Below are 23,066 nucleotides of genomic sequence, written 5' to 3' on the forward strand. Positions count from 1 at the left end.
CCGCTCCTCTGGCTCCGCTTGTGCTGAGCCCTTCAGTTTGTTGCCCGGATGACTCTGCTCCCTTGCACCTCAAAGGCCTGACTTTTCCCTGGCAGTTTACCGTACCCAGAGACTGAGGACAGCAAAAGGACGTCTCTGCCCTCTGCCAGCTCCTCACACCTGTGTGCCCCTCCTCAGTCAGACCTCCTGGATACCCCCTGGTCTCCCGTCAGTCCCAGGAAAGTTGGCCTTGAGAAGTGGGCTCTAGCTTTTGTTCAGTTAATAAAGCTTCATATAGACTACTTTCCCAAAGAATAGGATCCTATACCCCAGCGCCCATTTTACTCTCAGATGACTGGGTAACCTTTCGTAAGTCATCAGTCACCACGTGCCTCAGTTTCCTTATATGAATTAATGACAGTTATGTTGTAGGATTCTTACTTGAAAGAGTATAACAGGCCGGTGCCGCGGCTCAGTAGGCTAATCCTCCGCCTTGCGGCGCCGGCACACCGGGTTCTAGTCCCGGTCGGGGCACCGATCCTATCCTGGTTGCCCCTCTTCCAGGCCAGCTCTCTGCTGTGGCCCGGGAGTGCAGTGGAGGATGGCCCAAGTGCTTGGGCCCTGCACCCGCATGGCAGACCAGGAGAAGCACCTGGCTCCTGCCATCGGAACAGCGTGGTGCGCTGGCCGCAGCGCGCCTACCGCAGCGGCCATTGGAGGGTGAACCAATGGCAAAAAGGAAGACCTTTCTCTCTGTCTCCCTCTACTGTCCACTCTGCCTGTCAAAAATTAAAAAACAAAACAACAACAACAACAAAAAACATAGTTAAAAAAAAGTATAACAGTTTACTAAGTGTGAAGTGCTACATAAACATATGATTACCTACACTAAAAAATGCCATCATTTGGGAAATGTTTGTGGAAAATAGTACCATCATTTTTCCTTTAGAGTTCACTCAGAGTTCTTGAGAAATTAAGTAGTCCATATGTTTATAACTTTATTTTTTTGACAGGCAGAGTTAGACAGTGAGAGAGAGAGAGAGAAAGACAGAGAGAAAGGTCTTCCTTCCGTTGGTTCACCCCCACAAATGGCTGCTACGGCTGGCGCGCTGCACCAATCCAAAGCCAGGAGCCAGGCACTTCCTCCTGGTCTCCCATGCGGATGCAGGGCCCAAGCACTTGGGCCATCCTCCACTGCACTCCCGGGCCACAGCAGAGAGCTGGCCTGGAAGAGGAGCAACCGGGACAGGATCGGTGCCCCGACCGGGACTAGAACTTGGGGTGCTGGCGCTGCAGACGGAGGATTAGCCTAGTGAGCCATGGCGCTGGCCACTAATTTTTAAAATTTATTTTTATTTGAAAGGCAGAGTCTCTCTCTCTCTCACACACACACACACACACACACCTTCTGTCTGCCAGTTCATGCCCCAGATGCCTACAGGTCCCAGGACAGGGAGCCACGTGCTGGAGCCATCACTGCGCCTGCTGCCCGCGGGGCGCATCTGCAGGAAGGTGCAGTGGCAGCAGGTGTGGGACTGGACCCCAGCACTGCAGTTAGGGATTCGGGCACCCCAAGCTGCAGCTTCACCACCATGCCACAACTCCCACACCTCTTTTTTTTTTTTTTTAACCACATAAAGATTATTTTGAAAAGCCCACACACTCAAAACAAGAACCAGTTAAGTGTAGGAAATGTTAGTTTAAGTGTTCTGGTTGGATTTTAAGTCTGATGACATTCTGTTTAGTATAATTCCCGGGACGGCTTCCACAGGTAGTTTTCATTTTTGTGAGCTCCATTCTCTGGCTACTTAAACCCTAGACAGCTGTAGTTCAGTAGTAGAGAAACTGATTCCAGTTCATCCTGCTTTACATATGGGGATTAAATTGTAAGGTGCTGTAAGCTGTTTTGTTAGAGCAGGTATAATTACGGGATATGTTCTTACGAAATTTTTCATTTTCACCTTTATGTTTTGCATCTAGTTATCTGCCTCCTCAGTTATTTTACGTTGGCGAATTCTTCTCGCTCCCCTTTGATCACCTGCTTTTGTGTCTGTGCATCTTCCCATTAAAGTCATAGCCCAGCCCTTTCATTATAGTAAAAGTTGGATTGGCCAGAAAGCCACTGGAGTTTTCTGGTTATCTACAATCCTTTTTGATTTGCTTCCTGTCCTTGGAAAATTCTCTGAGAGGTGTCTAATTCCGCTTTCCTCTCCTGGGGACTACAGTTCAGTGAGTGTGATTACTGTCTGGGGGTTGGAAAGTGTTGGCCCAGGGCTTTATCCAGCAGCAAAGAGATTTTGTTTGACTTTGAGCAATAAAAGCAATTCATTCATTACTGCCTGTAGACAAGGCATTCCCTCCAATTGACCTTAGTCCCCATCTCTTCTCATTATCTTATACCTGGCCCACTTCATTCATGCATATCCCCTGCCTGGCAGTAGGTGATCATGAGATTACACACTTACGCAAAGTGTAATCGCCAGCTTGCATGTTTATTATGAGTGCGTTTTCAACCCCTGTGTGAAAGTGAATCAGGTTCTGTGGTGTGTGAGGATCACCACTGTGTATTGGTTTCCTGTGGACTGTGATAGGGAGGTGGAGGGTGTGCATCAGGATACAATATGTTTGCCATTGAGAGATGCATGGTGTTTTGATAGAAGAGAATGCTGGGGCCAGCACTGTGGCATAGCGGGTAAAGCTGCCACCTGCAGTGCCAGCATCCCATATGGGCACCAGTTCAAGACCCAGCTGTTCCACTTCCAATCTAGCTCTCTGCTGTGGCCTGGGAAAGCATTGGAGGGTGGCCCAAGTACTTGGGCCCCTGCACCCACATGGGAGACCTGGAGGAAAGCACCTGGCTCCTGGCTTCGGATTGGCGCAGTACTGGCTGTTGTGGCTCTGACTTTCAAATAAATGATTTTTTTAAAAAAATCTTTAAAAAAAAAAAAAAGAAAGCATGCTAGAGATCTAGTGGAGAAGCTGAGAATTAAACAAACCAAAGCTTCCAAAAGCCAGACAAGTTGTTTTGGTGGCAGATTAGAATTCTTGTATTATTTCTATTGCTGAATACTGCCTCCCTACTTTTTTTTTAAGATTTTTTTTTAAGATTTATGTTATTTATTTGAAAGACAGAGTTACAGAGAGAGGTAGAGATAGAGAAAAAGAAGTATTCCATCCACTTGTTCACTCTGCAAATGGCTAGAACTGAGACCATCTGAAACCAGGAACCAGGAGCTTCTTCTAGGTCTCCCATATGGGTGCCTTTCCAAGTGCATTAGTAGGGAGCTGGATCGGAAGTGGAGCAGCTAGGACTCAAACCAGTGCCCATATGGGATGTCAGCACTGCAGGTGGCGGCTTTACCTGCAGTGCCACAGCACCAGCACCAGCCCCTCCCTACTTGTGTTTCCTTTAAGAAAAAAAAAAAAACCAGCATGGATGAGGGCGGGGAGAAAGGGACTAAGGTTCACCCCACCCCATGGTGATGGTGCTTTGTATATATTACCTAATTTAATTTTTTTCCTAGAATCCTTTTATTTAAGGTTATACAAACTTCATGCATTTCATAAATACAACTTTAGGAACATAGTGATTCTTTCCACTGTACCCACCCTCCCACGAGCACTCCAACCCTTCTTCCTCCTCCCTCTCCTACTCCCATTATCATTTTTTACTAAGATCTGGCTGGGTTAAATGGTAGGTCTATATTTCCGATTTCTGAGGTTTCTCCATACTGTCTTCCACAGTGGCTTTACCAGTTTACATTCCCACCAACAGTGGATTAGGGTACCTTTTTCCCCCACATCCTTGCCAGCATTTGTTGTTTGTTGATTTCTGTATGCAAGCCCTTCTAACTAAAACCTCACTGTGATTTTGATTTGCATTTCCCTGATTGCTAGTGATCCTGAGCAGTTTTTCATGTGTCTGTTGGCCATTTAGATTTCCTCTTTTGAAAAATGCCTATTTAAGTCCTCGGCCCATTTCTTTTCTCTTCTTTTAAGATTTATTTATTTATTTGAAAGTCAGAGTTACACAGAGAGAGAGAGAGACAGAGAGAGAGAAAGAAATTTTCCATTTGATGGTTCACTCCCCAGTTGGCCACAACAACCAGAGCTGTGCTGATCTGAAGTCAGGAGCCAGAAGATTCTTCTGGGTCTCCCATGCCAGGTGCAGGGGCCCAAGGACTTGGGCCATCTTCTACTGCTTTTCCAGGCCATAGCTGAGAGCTGGATCGGAAGTAGAGCAGCCGGGACTCTAACCAGCGCCCATATAGGATGCCAGCACTGCAGGTGGTGGCTTTACCAGCTACACCACAGTGCCAGCCCCAAAAGCTTTTCAATTTGATATAATCTCATTTGTCAATTTTGGCTTTGATTACCTGTGCCTCTGGGGTCTTTTCCAAGAACTCTTTGTCTATGCCAATGTCTTGCAAGTTTTCCTCAATGTTCTCTAATAATTTGATGGTATCAGGTCATAGACTTAGGTATTTGATCCATTTTGAGTGGATTTGTGTGGAAGGTGTAAGGTAGGGCTCTTGCTTCATAATTCTGCATGTGGAGATCCAGATTTCCCAGCACCATTTGTTGAAGAGATTGTCCTTGCTCCAGGGACTGATTTTAGCTCCTTGTCAAAGATAAGTTAGTTGTGGATACATAGGTGATTTCAGGAATTTCTGTTCTGTTCCATTGATTTGTTTTTGTACCAGTACCAGGCTGTTTTGATTATCACTGCCCTGTAGTATGTCTTTTTAAAAATATTTATTTATTTATTTATTTATTTATTTATTTATTTAAAGTTAGAGTTACACAGAGAGAGAAGGAAAGGCAGAGAGAGAGAGAGAGAGAGAGAGAGAGAGAGAGAGAGAGAGGTCTTCCATCCACTGGTTCACTCCCCAGATGGCCACAACGACTGGAGCTGCACCGATCTGAAGCCAGGAGCCAGGTGCTTCCTCCCGGTCTCCCACGTAGGTGCAGGGGCTCAAGCACTTGGACCATCTTCCACTGCTTTCCCAGGCCACAGCAGAGAGCTGGATTGGAAGTGAAGCAGCCTGGTCTCGAACCGGCATCTTTATGGGATGGCAGCACTGCAGGTGGTAGCTTTACCCGCTATGCCACAGCACTGGCCCCTGTAGTATGTCTTGAAATCTGGTATTGTGATGCCTCCAGCTTTGTTTTTTGTTCTATAAGATTGCTTTAGCTATTTGAAGCCTCCTGTGTTTCCACATTTTTTTCCCTATATCTGAGAAGAATGTCCTTGGTATTTTGATTGGTATCACATTGAATCTGTAAATTGCTTTTGGTAGTATGGACATTTTGATGATATTGATTCTTCCAATCCATGAACGTGGAAGACTTTTCCACTTTTTGTGTCTTCTTTTATTTATTTCTGCAATGTTTTGTAATTCTCATCTTAGAGATCTTTGACATCCTTGGTTAAATTTATTCCAAGATATTTGATTTTTTTGGTAACTGTTGTGAATGGGATTGATCTTAGAAGTTCTTTCTCAGCCATGGCTGACTAAGGTTTAACTAGGTTCTTTTGGGGCTTCTAGCAGCCCTGTTGTATAGCTTACAGATGTGAGGGTTCCATATCCTTACCAGCAGGTCGATTAATAGTGTTGTGGGTTTGGGATAGGGTATAGACTGGTTTTCAGGATCTAGAATTCTTAAGCCTGACTCCACACATGATTTGAGACCTAGGTCAGATCACTTAACTGTACAGAGCCTTAGTGTTCTACCTGTAGGTTATATCTAGCTGATATTACTATTTGTTTTATATTGTAGCCATTATAGACTTAACCAGCTACCACATTAGACTCTTTAGAAAAAAAAAAATCAAGGAACAACTATAGTACGTTATCAAAATGGAACATTTATTTAGAGCCTAAAAGAAAAGCATGAAGTAGTGTTCTAAAAAAAAAAAATCTATTAAAAAGTACAAGGGCCAGATTTTACATACAGTACAGCACCCTTCTCTCTTTTAGCCCTACATCTCAGTGCTTTTGTTGTGTGCAGACTGGAGAACAGCGCACTAAGAGAGTGACTTAACCCATTAGTACCAGGATGTGTGCTAGAGGAAGATGGAAATCATTCATCATTGTCACTGTGACTGTCCCTTTCTCAAACTTGGGAAGTGTACGTATGCCTGTTTAAAGACTTTTAATTATTTGTGTAGAGATTTGTGGATTGAATTTTGTGATTACCTGTGAAAAATGTTTTCCTTTACCCTTAAGATTAAATATAAATACTTAAATTTTTAACTGAATGTATTCTATTCGTTAGGAAATTATGCCTTCTTCTCTATTGATGAACCTCTCTCTTTAATAAAATTTCTAGTACTGTCAACTTAAAGAAAAGCAAACTTGCTCTGAAATTCTGAAGGAGGAGTTCAGGTTTCTTCTGTCTCTGATGCAGAAAGCTCAGACTAAATATAGAGTAGTGCAAACCAACCTTTGTCACGTGTCTTGGGAGATCCAGTCCTTGAGGGTAATTATCCGTCATTTTGGCAGTTAAATAAGTGATGGCACTGCCCCCTCCCTGTTGTAAGCAGGATCTTGTCAGAAAGTAAATTTGTGGCATTGTCCATTTTTTCCTTTAAGTCATTGTAACAAATACTTGGTGATAAAGTCAATTACTGAAATTGTGAGTACTCATTCGTTAGCTTTTGCATCTTTAAAACCTATGTGTTTTTGCTGTTACTGTAGATGATTAAAATTGTTTTTAAGTATCAAGAGTGTGATGGTCAGGATGTGCTCTTGTTAAAATAGTTTCCAATTTTCTTTTTTTTTCTTTTTTTTTTTCTTTTGACAGGCAGAGTGGATAGTGAGAGAGAGAGAGACAGAGAGAAAGGTCTTCCTTTTTGCAGCTGGTTCACCCTCCACTGGCCGCTGCGGCCAGCGCATCTTGCTGATCCGAAGCCAGGAGCCAGGTGCTTCTCCTGGTCTCCCATGCGGGTGCAGGGCCCAAGGACTTGGGCCATCCTCCACTGCCTTCCCGGGCCATAGCAGAGAACTGGCCTGGAAGAGGGGCAACCGGGATAGAATCCAGCGCCCCAACCGGGACTAGAACCCGGTGTGCCGGCGCCGCAAGGCGGAGAATTAGCCTGTTAAGCCATGGCGCCGGCAAAATAGTTTCCAATTAAAAATATCACCGTTTACTGATTTATGTCTTTATCTAAATGTGAGTAAAATATTACATTTTATCATAGAATATTTTCTACATGATATTTTGTTCTTCTAAGGAAAAAAATCTATAAAATTGAGGATTGTTAAAAGGTATGCCAGAGAATAGCATTTGTTGCAACTGTTAAGGCACCGCTTGGGATGCCCACATCTTCCATTGGAGAGCCTGGATTCAAGTCCTGGCTCCACTTCCCATCCAGCTTCCTGCTGATGTCCTGGGAAGGCGGAAGTGGGGCCCTGCCTCCCACACAGGAGACTCAGATTGAGTTCCTGGCTTCAGTCTGGCTCGGTCCTGGCTGTTGTGGGCATTTGGGGAGGGAAGCAGTGGATGGAAGAAATCTGTAGCTAAAATAAAATTAAATTAAAATTAAAAAAATTGTGAAAGCATGTTTAATATGGTAACTAAGGCCAGATAGCATACCTGAAAGAGAAAGAACAAGGACATAGAGAAAGGTTTTCTGCTCTAATGTTCAAGATTAGCATACAGACCTTGGTCCTGGCCGGGACCCAAGAATCAGGGGTTTGAGATAGAAACATGAGGAGACTTCAAAAACAAGTTCATGGCAAATGGAATTTAAAAAAAATCTTTACCTTTGGAAGTGATCTCTCCATGTCTTAATGGGTGTATTCTTCATAGAGTTTGATTAAATCGTCTATTTAACTCTTCTCCTTCTGCTTCTGTCTTGTGTTTCTGTGAGAAGGGGGCTTCTTCCCCTCTCTCAGGTAGTACCCAGGGTGTGGAGCAGGCGAACAGTCTGTCTGATCTGCACGGTGTCATAAACTGATGGAGGCTTTGGCATGGTTCCTGCTTTCCCCTTCTCCCGTTGCAGGATCGCCACTGTGCCTCAGCTGTATTCTCATACCCAGCTTGTCAGGGAGCCACTGCGCAGCCATCTCCAGTGGTAACTGTTTTGTGCGGAAGACCACTGCAGCTCCAGGGCAGAGGGCTGAGTTTCTGTGCTGTGTGTACACACTGCACATCCTCTGCTATTAACAAGACAGGGCTGCCTTTTCCACTGTGGACCAGCGCCATGATGAGGGATGACAGCCTGGTGATGTGGGCACTGGTGCCCTGTAAACAGGTAGTTAGAGAAGGACCCACATTTTGCTGAACTGAAACTGAATTTACAAATTAATAGCCTCCATTTGTATCTCACTGTGGTTCAAACACAATGATTTCTTATGCTCACAAACAGCTAAATTGTGCAGATTACGAATGATTCTTGTTTTTTGCCCTCATTACTGTGGCTGAGGCCTTTGCTGTGAGCTTACATTTACATTGGACATCCAGTTTAGGCATTCACAGTTATGACCCTGAACCACCATGGAGGTCTAAGAAGTCCAGGCCGTATGTTGACTTCTACACAGTGACATTTTCCCGGCAGTGTTTAATTTCTGAAATGAAAGGCAACAGGTAGAGTTTGCTATTTTTTTTTTTAAGATTTATTTATCCATGTGAAAGGCAGAGTTGCAGAGAGGCAGAAGCAGAGAGAGAAATCTTCTATCCAGTGGCTCACTCTCAATGCTGCAATGGCCAGAGCTGCGCCAATCCAAAGCCAGGAGCCAAGAGCTTCTTCCAGGTCTCCCAGTGGGTGCAGGGGCCCAAGGACCTGGGCCATCTTATACTGCTTTCCCAGGTCGTAGCAGAGAGCTGGATTGGAAGTGGAGCAGCTAGGACTCGAACCGGCGCCCATATGGGATGCCAGCACTGCAGGCCTTACCTGCTACACCACAGCACCAGCCCCAAGTTTGCTTTCTTTTTTTTTTTTTTTTACTTTTTGACAGGCAGAGTGGACAGTGAGAGAGAGAGACAGAGAGAAAGGTCTTCCTTTGCCGTTGGTTCACCCTCCAATGGCCGCCGCGGTAGGCGCGCTGCGGCCGGCGCACCGCGCTGATCCGATGGCAGGAGCCAGGTGCTTCTCCTGGTCTCCCATGGGGTGCAGGGCCCAAGCACTTGGGCCATCCTCCACTGCACTCGCTGGCCACAGCAGAGAGCTGGCCTGGAAGAGGGGCAACCGGGACAGGATCGGTGCCCCGACCGGGACTAGAACCCGGTGTGCCGGCGCCGCAAGGCGGAGGATTAGCCTAGTGAGCCGCGGCGCCGGCCCCAAGTTTGCTTTCTTAATACTATACTTTTTTGGGCAATTCTCATTGACAAAGAACCCACAAAACCAAGCCGAGTTTGAATTAACACTAAAACATTTGGTTTGGTATTAAAAATCAGGTGACGGAAGCAGGTTTTTGGCTTAGTGGTTAAGATGCTAGTTCATACGCCCACATCCCTTATCAGAGTGCCTGGGTTTGATTCTCAGCTCTGGCTCAGAATTCCAGCTTCCTGCCAATGCACACCTAAGGAGGCAGCAGGTGATGGTTTAAGTAGCTGAGCCCCTGCCCCTCACATGGGAGACCTGGATCCTAGCTTCCCCCTGGCTGTTGCAGGCATTTGGAAAGTAAACCAGTCAGTGGAGTTCTTCCTGTCTCTGTCTGTCTGTCTCTGCCTTTTAAATAAGTAAATAACTTTTAAACATCAAGTGATTGAAATATAATTGACATTGAAAATGAAAGTAACATTTGTTATCTGCTGCTGTGAATCAAAAATTCATTCTAGGCAAACTGTATTACGCTTTGGTTACTCTCCCTTGTTTTCACATTGTCCTTGATAGTTTCCTTAGCACTCCCTACCACAAATTCATTTGATCCTTAACATTTTTCTGAAGCAAAGAGGACAGTACTTTACAGCTACTGCTTCAAAGGTGGAGAACGTAAGTGTAAGCCAACTGGCTCCTAACTTTGACCACCTTGATCTTTTATTTCCAACAACTAGCTTTCCCAGCACACAGGACTCTGTCATTCTGTCTGTGTATACTGTTTTGCCCCAGTGTCTTTCTATGTTGGATGCTGGGATCTGCATTTCCCCACTGGTCACATCTCAATAGCTACACTCTCATTTAATGCAAATTAAAGACAGCTCCAGATTCTTAGAAGAGCCCCTAGATTTAGGCAGAGTTTGAGAATAACAATACTAGCAGTAGTTTTATCTTCATATGTAGCAAGTTGGGGGAGGGGAGGGTGAGGCTGGGTTCACCTATCAGAACATGAATGAACTAAATAAGAGAAACATAAACTTCATTTCAGGCTAGCAAATCAAATGTCTAAAAGCCTGTAGAGGTGGACTATAAAGCTCACTGATAACCAAAAGTTCTAACCTGTGGATCCATTGATGCTAATACTAGTGTGTGCGTGTGTGTGTGTGTGCTGAAGGAAGGATAAACTCTGAAGTATCGGTTCTAATTAAAAAGCGAAGTCAAAGTTGAATCAGTATAATGACATGTGTGTTCTCTACCATCTGGTAAACATCCATGCAGAGAATTTTGAGATTTACTGGGGGGGGGGGGGGGGTGTACTTTGATAATGTGAACTGCTGCTGCTCCTTAATTCATTTATGTTGTCCTATAAAATTTCCATAGCACCTTGCAGAACTAAAATAATTATGTGTCCCCGGGTCTCAAAAATGGGATACAGCCCTCTTTGGAAGACAGCATGTCCAGTTCACTGTATTAGATGTGTTTGTAAAAACTGCTTCTGTCAAATAAGTGGTATTTCAAAAGGATGAATCCCTTTTTAAAAGGTTGAAAAACGGATAGAAGATATTTATCTAATTCTGACTCCAAAACTGAGTCTCAGAGGGAAAATCTTCTAGTATTTTACAAATGGAATATGTCATTATTTTTAGCTAAGTATGTTTTTATAGCGGCTGCCAACACCAGTCCTCCCCTTCCTCTCTCAGAATTCTGTCCTGTATCCTCTGGAACATTCTCTCCAATAACTTATTTGGAATTTTATTTAATGTGTGTGGGGAGTAGTTTATTGCTTTTCCTGTGTTTTTGTCCATGAAGTGGTAGAGTCTTCACTTAGTTTTCCATTTCCTATCAGTGATTCCTTTCACCCTGTGTTGTAATTCTGTCACTGAAGTTGTGCCAGTATGCTGTTCTGTAGAAGGTAACTGTGATACCTTCTCAAACCTCGTATCTTTCCTGCCTCCTCAGTGTTGGTAAATATTGGGGTTTCTTGCAAATGCAGTGGTTGCTTCAGTTGAGTAGCAGAAAGGTTTGTCTCTCTTTGAGTAAATCCTGATTTTTATCAACAGATATCAGTCTCTCCAAGCTTACTTTCTCTGCACATATAAAATAGAGTAGCCAGCCGTTTGTAGCAGTGGGCAAGTCTAGAGACCCTAGAAAGATTTTTCACTGCATTTTTATTGTGAATATGAGTAAGAGTTGTTCTTTTTTCTTTTTTGAAAAAAAGGATTTATTTATTTATTTATTAAAGTCAGAATTACAGAGAGAGAGAGAAAAAGAGAGAGATCAATTTTCCATCCACTGGTTCACTTCCCAGTTGACCGCAACGGTCAGGGCTGGGCCTGGGCCAGGCATAAGCCAGGGTCCAGGAGCTTCATCTGGGTCTCCCATGTGGATACAGAGGCCCAAGCACTTGGGCCATCTTCTGTTGCTTTCCCAGGCATATTAGCAGGGAGCTGGATCAAAAGTGGAGAATTCAGGACTCAAACCGCCGTGCATATGGGATGTTGGTGCTACAGAAGGCAGCTTAACCTGCACCACAGCACCAGCCCAAGGAGAGAGAGAGGTCTTCGTCCACTGGTTCGCTCCCCAAATGGCCACAGTGGCTGGAGCTGCACCGATCTGAAGCCAGGAGCCAGGAGCTTCTTCCACGTTTCCCACATGGGTGCAGGAGCCTAGGGACTTGGGCCATCTTCTACTGCTTTCCCAGGCCACAGCAGAGAGCTGGATCAGAAGTGGACCAGCAGGGACTTGCCCACATGGGATGCCAGCACTGAAGGCAGCAGCTTTACCCCTATGCCACAGCACTGGTCCTCCAAGAGTCATTTTTGACTTTGTGGACTTTTAGAGAGTTACAAGTCTCCATCACCCCGTGGTATGAGGGTTAGGGTTATATTTTCAGATTGTTGGTTTGTGGAGGAAAAAATGATGAATTTTACCATGCTGTGTTAAGAAGATATCTTGAGTCGTTGTGGCCCTGTGATAACTGATACAAAAACAGATGCCGTGTAGAGCACGCTGAGTGAAGTGCCTGCCCGTGTGGCAAGGCACCACACATCCAGCAGGGCCCCGTGGCTGCACTTCCTCCTGAGAGAACTCTGTAGAACGACTGTGATCGTTTGCCTGGAAAAACAAGCCGGTGCTTGACTGGAGGGACAGCGGGCCTTCCATCTCTGTCTCCTTGTGGTGACGAAGGCCCTCGAACCTCCACTGATTTAGTGGGAAACAAACCCGATTTTCTGTTGCATTGGACCCGTAGAATTCTCCTTTTTTCTTAGGATCTGTCCTGTTGTCATGTGAACATGTTGATAGTATCGCTGAATGTCACAATATTGATCACTGTGACTACCTGTCTCAGGGGCTGTGACTTGAAGCGTCAGAGGCTCTGTGAACTCTTCTGCCTGAACAAGCCCTGATGAAACCTGGTGATGCGAACGTCAAGGGAATCTGAGGCGGGTATCACATGCCAGGCTTGTGGCACATTCTTGACAGATGGATTGAAGGGGGCGGTGCTAGCCCCTCTGGAGGCCAGCCACGTGGCCTGTTGTTCATAGGGAAAACGTTAAGTTGAAAAGATGATACATGATCCTCCCCCACCCCCCGCTGTTGTTCTTTCCAGAATTTGTTTTCATTTCTTCATTTCTGCCCTCTGTTTTAATTGTGGATGATGAATGACTGGTTTGTGAAATTTAACCTTTCCTCAAAGCTTCAGGATAGTGTTCTAAGATAATTCGCTGCTTTTAAAGCTCTCTCTAGTATGTAAATACATTGAAAATCTGAAATTGTTTATGGTAGTGCAGTTTCATTAGTGGCCAACAGAAGTCAAGATTTCTTTGTTCATAACACATAATGGTAAAACTATAGGCTCACCTCCTTTGGAATGAGAAGGTATCCTTTGTGCAGAGGCCACTGAGGACTTTGCTGATTCACAGCTAGGATTTACAACACACGAGTATCACAGCCGCATTCCCTGGCTGCCACCCGGAACAGGTGCTGACCTAGATCAGGAGCCCACTGAGGTGAAGCGAATGCTGTGCTCACCAGAGCTGCAAGGCTGACCTGGAACAAGGCTGGACCGTGGGGCTTAGGAAAGCCTGTGCAGAGCCTACTCACATGCACAGCAGCACTCCCGAGAGTGTGCAGGGGGTTCCTGCAAGGAGCCCGCCGTCAGTTTCCAAGCTCAGTTGTGTGCATTTAAGTGACAGAAAGCACAGCGCTTCCCCAAACCTTCATTTTGAGAAAAGTTCACAGAGGAACACAACTACTTGCTTAGTATGCTTCTAATCTCCTGATGAACACAGCAAGGGGCGAGAGGCTCTTTGAAATACCAGAGCCATCCTGTAAAGAAGACTTTACCCAGCTCACGTGATCTGACCTGGGTCCAGTCTGCACAACGCGTTCTCTTTCTCTTTCTCTTTCTCCTTTCAAGGACTAATGTAAGTTTCAAGTATTTTGATCCTGCTTTCCCTCGCAGTCCCCGCACCCCCCAAGCTTCTGCAGCTTTGTTTCAGGCCCTGGGGAAAGAACAGTAGTGAATGCAGAGTGACTCACTTGGCACCCACTCCGGCTGTGATTGGCCGGCACCTTGCTCTGGCCATATGGCTGGGGAGCACTCTAGCCTGCAGCCCCTTCTAGCTCTTTCCCCAGCCGCTCCCTGCGGTTACCCTAACACTGGGAGCAGGTTCCCGGCTCTGTCTTGCTTCTGGTTTGCTTCAGTGAGGCAGCAAGGGCAGAGTGCACTGTATTTCCTAAGGATGGCTATGGAGGAGAAAAGCTCTCTTTCCTTTTGCGCCTTGTGTAGTACTTATTTAGTTTCCTGTGCTGTTTTGTTCAGAGTGTGTTTTTTGGCAGATGTCCCATTTCTGCGGATTCTTTGCTCCAGGTTCCCCTCCTCTCCCTGATTGGTGCTGTATTCTGGAAGAGTTCTTGGAGTCCCTTTCTCTGCCTGCTGATGCTGCACTTTAGCTTATTCACTAATAGATTGATGTCTGGTGGGGAGAAAGATGGAAAGTGCCTCTACATAATTATTTAATTTTAAATGGATAGATGTTCTGACAGTCACCAAGCAGTAAAATCCACATGTGATACTCGAGATTGTCTGCAGCACTCGCGCCAATTCTCCCTCCTCTTACCAGTCACAGTGGCTCATTGCTCTACCTCCTACACTTGAGAAATAGAATTTGGAAGACTTGAAAATCAATTTGTAAAGTCCTTGGGTATTTTATTAATTTGTATTTTTATTATTCAGTTGATGGTCTCTGCAAAGACTTTGGACCCTATATTCTTTTTTTTTTATTTATTGCAAGTGTTTACTCAATAGTACCAGCAGAGTATAGCATATAACAGAATTGGTTTTTCTCTGGAAATTGGCCTTTATGTGATATTTTCTTTGTCTGTCTAGAGTCAGTAATAAATATCTCTCAAGAATGAATTTTGGAGGCTGGTGATGTGGCGTAGCTGGTAAAGCCACTGCCTGCAGTGCTGGCATCCCATATAGGCACCAGTTCAAGACCTGGCTGCTCCACTTCAGATCCAGCTCTCTGCTATGGCCTGGGAAGGCAGCAGAGGATGGCCCAAGTCCTTGAGCCCCTGCACCCACGTGGGAGACCTGGAAGAAATTCCTGGCTCCTGGCTTCGAATTGACCCGGCTCTGGCCATTGTGGCCATTTGGGAAGTGAACCAGCAGATGGAAGACCTCTCTCTGCCTCTCCTTTTCTCTCTCTGTAACTCTGCCTTTCAAATAAAATAAATCTAAAAAAAAAAAAAAAGAATTTTGTATTGTCATGAAAGTTTAAAAATGTATTTTGTAAATAATATTAAGCGTGTAGCCTACAGGTTTGGATTCTTTAGAGAACATGGTGATGAAGTTGGTTGGAGGCCTCAGTGAGAATTTGAAGATTAACATGGCACCATGGCTCCAGTGAACCCCTATTTAAATTCCTCTGCTTATGACCTCTATTAGGAAGTGGTGATCTGCTTTTGTCTGATGCACGGACTAGAAAGTGGATGAAGAGGGCTGCCTGTGCCTTCTGGCCCTGCCTGGTGCCGTGGGGAGGAGATGCTCTCCCAGCCGTTTGCTAGTCATGGGTCCCTTCGCTTTCTGTGCTGTGTGACTGGAACAGAGACAGCAAGCAGATAGCTGAGCAAAAACGGACCTGCCTTTAAGGGGCTTACGATCTCTTCTGTTGGAATGTATTATTCTAGTGATAAAAGTGACCCAAGCACTGTGTTCTTGTGTTTGAGCAAGGTCTAGAAAGTTCAAGAAACCTTAGCTTTTCTTTTTTAAAGATTTTTATTTATTTATTTGAAAGGTAGAGTTACAAACAGTGAGAGGGAGAGACAGAGAGAAACGTCTTCCGTCTGTTGGTTCACTCCCAAATGGCCGCAGTGGCCAGAGCTGTGCCAATCCGAAGCCAGGAGCTGGGTGCTTCCTCCCGGTCTCCCACGTGGGTGCAGGGGCCTAAGGACTTGGGCCATCTTCTACTGCTTTCCCAGGCCACAGCAGAGAGCTGGATTGGAAGAGGAGCAGCTGGGACTAGAACTGGCACCCATATGGGATGCCGGCGCTACAGGCGAAGGATTAACCTATTGTGCCATGGCACCGGCCCCAAGAAACCTTAGCTTTTAATTTTCACCCATGTAACTGAATCCCTGTTCTCTCTAAATAAATGTATGTATTTCCATGGATCCTGTCCTACTTGTGAGTTACACATTTCAGTAATTTAGAAAGTCCTATATATTAATTCTGCCATTGGGATCAAGGTTTGTTTAAAATCTGTTTAATGTTTTAAACTGGGGTAGATACATGATGTTTGATTCATAAAAATTAGTATGGCTGGTGTCTTTGTTGTCAGATAGAAAATAATAATAATAATAATAATAGCCAACAATGTGTCAGTCCTGGTCTGAGAATGTTTCATTTATTAGGTCATTTGGATCTCATGAGAGTATTAAGGGTACTATTAATCACCTCATTATGGGACAGAATATTGTGGTACAGGTAGTTAAAAACCTGCCCAACATCATATAGCTAGCTGGTGAGTAGCGAAGTTGAAACTTAAGTTGGAGAAGTTTGGCTCTGAAGCTGGGCTCTCTGCTGCTGTGCTAAAGTGATCTCCCAGTCCAGCACACAAAGCTAATGCATCTAGAAATCTGAGCTCTGCTCAATGGGCTTTTATTCACTTTTCTTACATCTGTGTGCCTTGGTTTCTCTTTACATATTAAATATTTTGTACACCATCAGTTTCATATATCTGTGGAGTACATTGAACTCCTCTTGTATAGAATGTGTGTAAATTTTAGATGTAGCAAGTTTAGATGAAGCTAGTTAGAGAAAAGGTGTTGGAGAAGTCTAATTTCCATGCAGCTAATACATTTCTCTTCTTTTTGTTCTCATTTGGTAGAAAAGAGTAGTTGAACAGCTGCGGAAGAACTTGATAGTAAAACAAGAACAACCAGACAAGTTCCAAATCCAGCCATTGCCACAGCCTGAAAACAAGCTGCAGACAGCACAGCAGCCGCCGCTACCACTGCAGCAGCAGCAGCAGTACCACCACCACCACGCCCAGCAGGCGGCTGCGCCCTCCCCCAGCTTGACTGCTTCCCAGGTACGGTGGGGCTGACACCACGGGCCTTGTGAGCCGCATGGAGCTGATGATTGCTTCATCCGTGAGAAGTGCTATGACAGTTGTCTCTCTTTGCAGATGCAAACAAATAATAATAATGGCCAATCATGTGCCAATCTCAGTTATTGGTCCAGTAGTCCGGGGCCCTGTTTCAGACTGTAGGAGCTCATAGCACTAACAGAAGTTATCTTGGTTACGGTTTTGTACTGTAACTTGGGGGAGGATCACTTGAAATTCCTTGGCAGAAGGAAATCGCAAACATTGAATGATTTCTCACCTTTCTAAAGAAAGGGGAAAGATGATGTCTTCTGTACATTACATCAGAATTAAAGTCTTATCTTGAATTTCTAGAGGTGTTTATTTGCAAAACATTCTAAAAGTTTGTGTGATTTCATGTCTTTTAGAGTTGTTTTATAACAAAGATCCCTTTAAGATTTTGTTGAAAGCTATGGATACATGTTCGTACTTACTGTACTCATTATTGCACGTTGCAAAGTCTTTGGAATCTTCTGAAACCTAAGCATGGACACCTCTCACTCACCAACACCAAGTCTCACTGTGTCTTGACACTTGATCTTAGCCAAAAGGCGGAGACATGACTGTCACTGTGTCTTCAGAGTGGGAGGAAAGATGTGCTTCACTGTTTGTAGACATCAGGATGGTCCATGTACAGCACTGTGGAAGTGAATGACTTGTTTATAATATACTAAAGTTAGCTAACCTCTAGTAGAAGTTACTGTGTATTGGCACTCTCCAGAGTGCGTATGTAATGGGCATATGTCTTGCCCTAAGCCCATGAGGATGACAAAGAGGGTAAGTAATTTACCTGAGATGATGCAGATATTCTGTGATGGAACCAAGATTTGCATTCAGATGTTCTGGCTGAAGTGTGTCCATTCATCTGCTCTTCTATTGCCATACAATGCCAGGATGCCTATACCATGTGAAACCAGAGAAGCAAAAAGCAAAACCATGTTGTAAAGCAGATTGCTAGAGCAGCCTATGTAATTTTTACCCTAATCTTTTCCCCCCAAGGATATTTGGAAATTAGGCATTTAAAATTGACTTTAAAAATCCCCTGATCAGGACTGGTATTGCTTCTGAAAGATTACAGGAATACTTTTTTAAAAAAATTAATTAATGTGTTTGAAAGAGAGAAAGGGAGCGACGGAGATTTTCCCCCTGCTGATTCACTCCCCCAAGTGGCTACAACAGCCAGGGCTGGGCCAGGCCAAAGCCAGGAGCTTCACTGGAATCTCCCCATGGGTGGCAGGGGCCCAAAAACTTGAGCTGTCTTTTGCTGCTTTTCCCAGGCCATGAGCAGGGAGCTGGATTGAAAGTGGAACACCTAGTACCCGAACCAGCGCCCATGGCTTTACTTGCTACACCGCAACACCAGCCCCAGGATTGCTTTTCTTAGACTTAAACAGGATTGGGTTAGGTTATTCTCTTTGCAAATTGTGGTTTAATGAGAAAGTGTGCCCATGGAAGGAATAATAGTTGTCATGTACTTGTAATAGCTGTTTTTTTCCTTGAGACTCTTGAGTTCTGTGCTGCTTTGGGATGGTGGATGGTGAGGGCCCTGGTGCCCTCCCCAGAACGGTGTTATGTAGTGTCTCTCCATCTCGTAGCCCACTTGGATTTATTTCATTGATTTAGCCAAACTTTGTTTTATATTGTTTTGTTTTGTCTAATGAAATGTTTAATGTTAAAAGTCATAAGATCCTCTAGGTGTTTGGTCCTTGTCTTCACAGTAGACTATTGATCATTATGTATTGAATGCTGTCTTGATTCTGCTGTACAAGAAGAAATGGTCCCTGCCAAGAATCTGTTATATCATGATAATTGACTTAATTTTCATTCATTCTGGAAATATTTACTGAGGCCCTACTATGTGCAAGCATTGTGTGACTCATTGTAAAGGAGAAATTAACTTAAAAGTAAGGCAGAGTTCCGTTTTCAGGAATTGAAAGCATTTAGAGAGGGAGAGGAAGTTGCAAACTGCTCACTAGAATGGAGGGACCAGTCAAGAGCTATGAAAATCCCAGAGGACAGAGTATTTTGACTAGAGAGATGAGAGTGACCCTCCAGGAGGTGGCATTTGAGCAGGACCTTGAGAGAGGAACAGGTTTCCAGTGGTGGAGCAGAAGGAAGAGCATCACAGGGAAGAAACAGTGTGAACAGAAGTCTGGGGCTGACGAAGTGAACGCGTGGCTGATGTGCTTCAGGTACCACATCCCACATCAGAGTGCCTGTCTGAGGCCCAGCCACACGCTTCCTATCCGGCTTCCTGCTAATGCTCCTGGAAGGCAGCGAAAGATGCCCTGGTGCTTGGGTCCCTGTCACCCACATGGAAAACCCGGATGGAGTTTGTGGCTCTCGGGTCAGCCTGCCAAGCCCTGCCTGCTGCAGACATCTGGGGAGTGAATGGAAGATCTCTCTCTCTCTCTCTCTCTCTCTCCCTCTCCCTCTCTCTCTCTCCCTGTCACTCTGCCTTTCAAATACATTGATTTGTTTTTTAGAGTAAATGCATGCCCAGGAATAGCAATTAGGCTGATAGGGTTGGAGCATGGATTTCATGAAACAGTGGCCAGGGAGAGAAGGCCAGAGAGGCAGGAGGGCGCTGGTTGGTGGCAGAAGCCACCAGTGCATACTGAAACTCCTGGGGATTTTGGCAGTCAGAGGGACGTGGTTAAGGGTTCTGAGGGCAAGGACAAATGGGAGGTTGTGTGTGGGACATAGTAAACATGCGACTTCAGAAAGGAATACCTCCTGAGCAGCCGACGGGCAGGGAGGGATGGTGCGAGGAGAGTTTGTATTTTGTCAGGTGATTGGCATGTACCAAAGCATAAAGGGAGCAATGTGTAAGGTTTTGGGGGTAGGGAGGGAAAGACCTTTACTTTGTTAATCCCAACTCACCCTTTAACCTGTGCTCACAGCCCTTTCATTTGTAGTGATACAATGCAAGTGTAAAAAGAAAACAGTTGATGAAACCAAACAGAAATCAAACTCTGGTGGACAGAGAGGGAGGGTTCTATTTGTGGTTGAGTGTCCAACAATGACTTTCTGAACAAAATAATGTGAAATGAAATATAGAGGTTAATTAGAATCCGTAGGCAGAATCCTTCTAAGTTCTGATGTGTACATTGGAGTCCTTCTGTTTTTTAACCTCATACTTTTCAGATAAACAACAATAATTTAGCAAGAAAAGTAAGGATTTTGTTATCAGTATTACTTGCCATGTCTGTCTGTCTGTCTTTTCTTTCTTTCTCTCTTCCTCTCCTCCTCTCTTTCTCTTTTTTTAAAGATTTATTTATTTATTTGAAAGGCAGAGTTACAGAGAGGCAGAGAGAGAGGTCTTCCATCTGCTGGTTCACCCCCACACACACACACACATACCATGGCTGCAACAGCTGGAGCTGGGCTGATCTGAAGCCAGGAACCTGGAGCTTCTTCTGGGTCTCCCACGCAGGTGCAGGGGCCCAAGCACTTGGGCCATCCTCCACTGCTTTCCCAGGCCATAGCAGAGAGCTGGATCAGAAATGGAGCAGCCAGGCCTCGAACTAGGACCCACATGGGATCCCGGCACCACAGGCAGCGGCTTCACCCATTGCACCACAGCACCGGCCCTACCATGTCTTTGTACATTGAATTCTAGTTCATGAAATAATCCCTTCATGACACTGTAGTGCCACTGCTGCCTTCTCTTAAAAGTGATCATATTTGTGCCACATTAACTAGCCAGGAGCTAATCACAGCTTCCATAAAAATAGTTGTCTTTGTTGTTAAGACCCCTCTGCTCTCTGCCTTCTCGTGCTCCTGCAGAGCAGTTTACATATTGTCATTGTGCTTGGATTCTAGATTTTCTTTGTCATCTAAACCCTAATACTCCAAGAGTTCAGTTGTATATTCCCTCCTAATTGAAATAGAAGAAGCACAAGGCCAGAAGCAGAGATTATACAGTGCTTTTGTCTTGGGGACAATAAGTCATTAGTTCTTCAAAAAGTTTTTGGAGCCAGCATTGTGGTGTAGCAGGTTAAGCCTCTGTCTGCAATGCCAGCATCCCATATGGCCACTGGTTCAAGAGCTGGTTGCTCCACTTCTGATCCAGCTTGCTGTTAATGTGCCTGGGAAAGCAGTGGAAGATGGTCCAAGTCCTTGGGCCCCTGCACCCACGTGGGAGACCCAGAAGAAGCTCATGTCTTTGGTCTGGCCCAGCCCTGGCCATTGTTACCATTTGGGGAGTGAACCAGTGGATGGAAGCTCTCTTTCTCTCTCCTTCCCTCTCTCTGTAAGTCTGCCTTTCAAATAAAGAAAGAAAGAAATCTTTAAAAAAAAAAAAAGTTTTCATCGAAGCATGTGGTACTAGCCTGTGTCTGTGTACTATATGGGGTTATATAGATGAGGAAATGCAGGTAGTAAAATCAGCCACAACTCAGTAAAATGAAAAACAAGATACAACAGCTTATTAGGTTGGAGTGCTTTTTAAGTGTTGGTTAATGGTAGATATTTAGTTCAGGTGAGTTTGAAGTTTGATTCAAGATTTTCTAAAAGAGTAAGTTAAGAGCTAATCAGAACATCGATAGTGATTTGCTTAAACCAGAAGTGTTGGAGCAGAAGTGTATTGACCCCCTTTAAAGCCACAGCAGTTGGCCAGCGCCGTGGCTTAACAGGCTAATCCTCCGCCTTACGGCGCCGGCACACCGGGTTCTAGTCCCGGTTGGGGCGCCGGATTCTATCCCGGTTGCCCCTCTTCCAGGCCAGCTCTCTGCTATGGCCCGGGAAGGCAGTGGAGGATGGCCCAAGTCCTTGGGCCCTGCACCCGCATGGGAGACCAGGAGAAGCACCTGGCTCCTGGCTTCGGATCAGCACGATGCGCCGGCCGCAGCGGCCATTGGAGGGTGAACCAACGGCAAAAAGGAAGACCTTTCTCTCTGTCTCTCTCTCTCTCACTATCCACTCTGCCTGTCAACAAAAAGCCACAGCAGTGTACACAACTGTGAAATGCATGGCACTAAGTTCTGCTGGCTACAGCGTTACTTCCACAGCCCATGGTGGCACCAGGGTTGAATGCCAGCCAGTGTGACTTGCTCACCACATGAAAAATGCCTTGCGTGTAAATGTTTTAAACTGAAAGATAGCGTTGATATCATGCTGCGTTAAAAATGCCCATTACAAATAGCTGGTAATAAATGGTCCTTGTTGCTGTCCTACTATAACATTTCTGATGGTAAACAGCATTTAACTTTTATTTGATTTCCATCACTGATAGAAAGCAGATGACCTGCTACCCCCCAAAGTAAATATCACTGTGACCCTTTTCCTCCCACCCATTTCACATTAGAGGTGGCAGTGGCAAAAAAAAAAATAAATAAATAAAATAAAAAGCCACTCCAGTGTTGTTGTCTTGGAAAAGAGGAAGCACACATTTGGGTGATTTTATTTGTGCACATTAGTAAGGATTGCTAATTAGGCTATGATGGGATAAGTGAGCACAGCTCATTAAATTTTTGGTTAAAAGAAGGCTGAAAGATGTGGGAAGATTGGATAATATGTGTGGAAAAGGCAGAGAAGGGAAACACTGCCCACAGCCAAGCAGCTTACCACACAGGCAGTTCCACAAAGTCCCAGGGGAAGTTGTCCAGGTCCATTTGCGGGAGAGCAGAGTACTTCCCACTGGCCCAGAGCAGCGCCCTCCAGCAGAACTGGCTGTGGCGTGGGAAGAGTTCTCTGTCCCCTCTGTCCAGTTTGGGGCTTTTGTTTCCACCCAGCCACGTGTCACTGCATCTTCAGTCACTTATGCAGCACTTCTCCAGAGACGAGGTGACGGCAGGGACTCCTATCCCTTTGGTTTCAATAACCGTATGTGCTTTACTAGCTGGTTAGTATGTTTGGTTATCTGGAGTTAGGGATTTACGGCCTGCGAGGCAATGGTTGTGCTAATCCTCATGTGAATTTCCCTTCCTCCTCTCCAGAGATGTTCAAAAAAACCAGAAAGACACAGTCTTTTTACCCCAGCCTTTGTGTCACGGGAGGCACACGAGCAGTTTGTGTGGTGGCTTTCTTCCCGTCCGTGAGTCTGTAGCAATTAAGGATAGAGATGATGTGTACCCCATTGCTTTGCATCCTGTACATAAATTAATTGAGAGCCAGTAAAGGAGAAAAACCGAAAGAAACCAGAACACTCATGTTCTGTATCAGTAACC

General features: G+C 45.0%; 1 protein-coding gene across 8 annotated transcripts in view; it reads left to right on the forward strand.

Moving 5' to 3' along the window:
- The window catches only part of PHF21A (PHD finger protein 21A), a 225,658-nt gene that overhangs the window by 164,847 nt on the left and 37,745 nt on the right, over window positions 1-23,066 (forward strand). For all 8 annotated transcript variants that reach the window (XM_062196254.1, XM_062196248.1, XM_062196253.1 and 5 more), the window contains one exon: window positions 16,639-16,842. In XM_062196254.1, the coding sequence (XP_062052238.1) occupies window positions 16,639-16,842 (204 nt within the window). The remainder of the gene's footprint in view (window positions 1-16,638; window positions 16,843-23,066) is intronic.

The sequence above is a fragment of the Lepus europaeus genome, chromosome 7 (genome assembly GCF_033115175.1).
Source record: "Lepus europaeus isolate LE1 chromosome 7, mLepTim1.pri, whole genome shotgun sequence".
Lineage (NCBI taxonomy): Eukaryota > Metazoa > Chordata > Mammalia > Lagomorpha > Leporidae > Lepus > Lepus europaeus.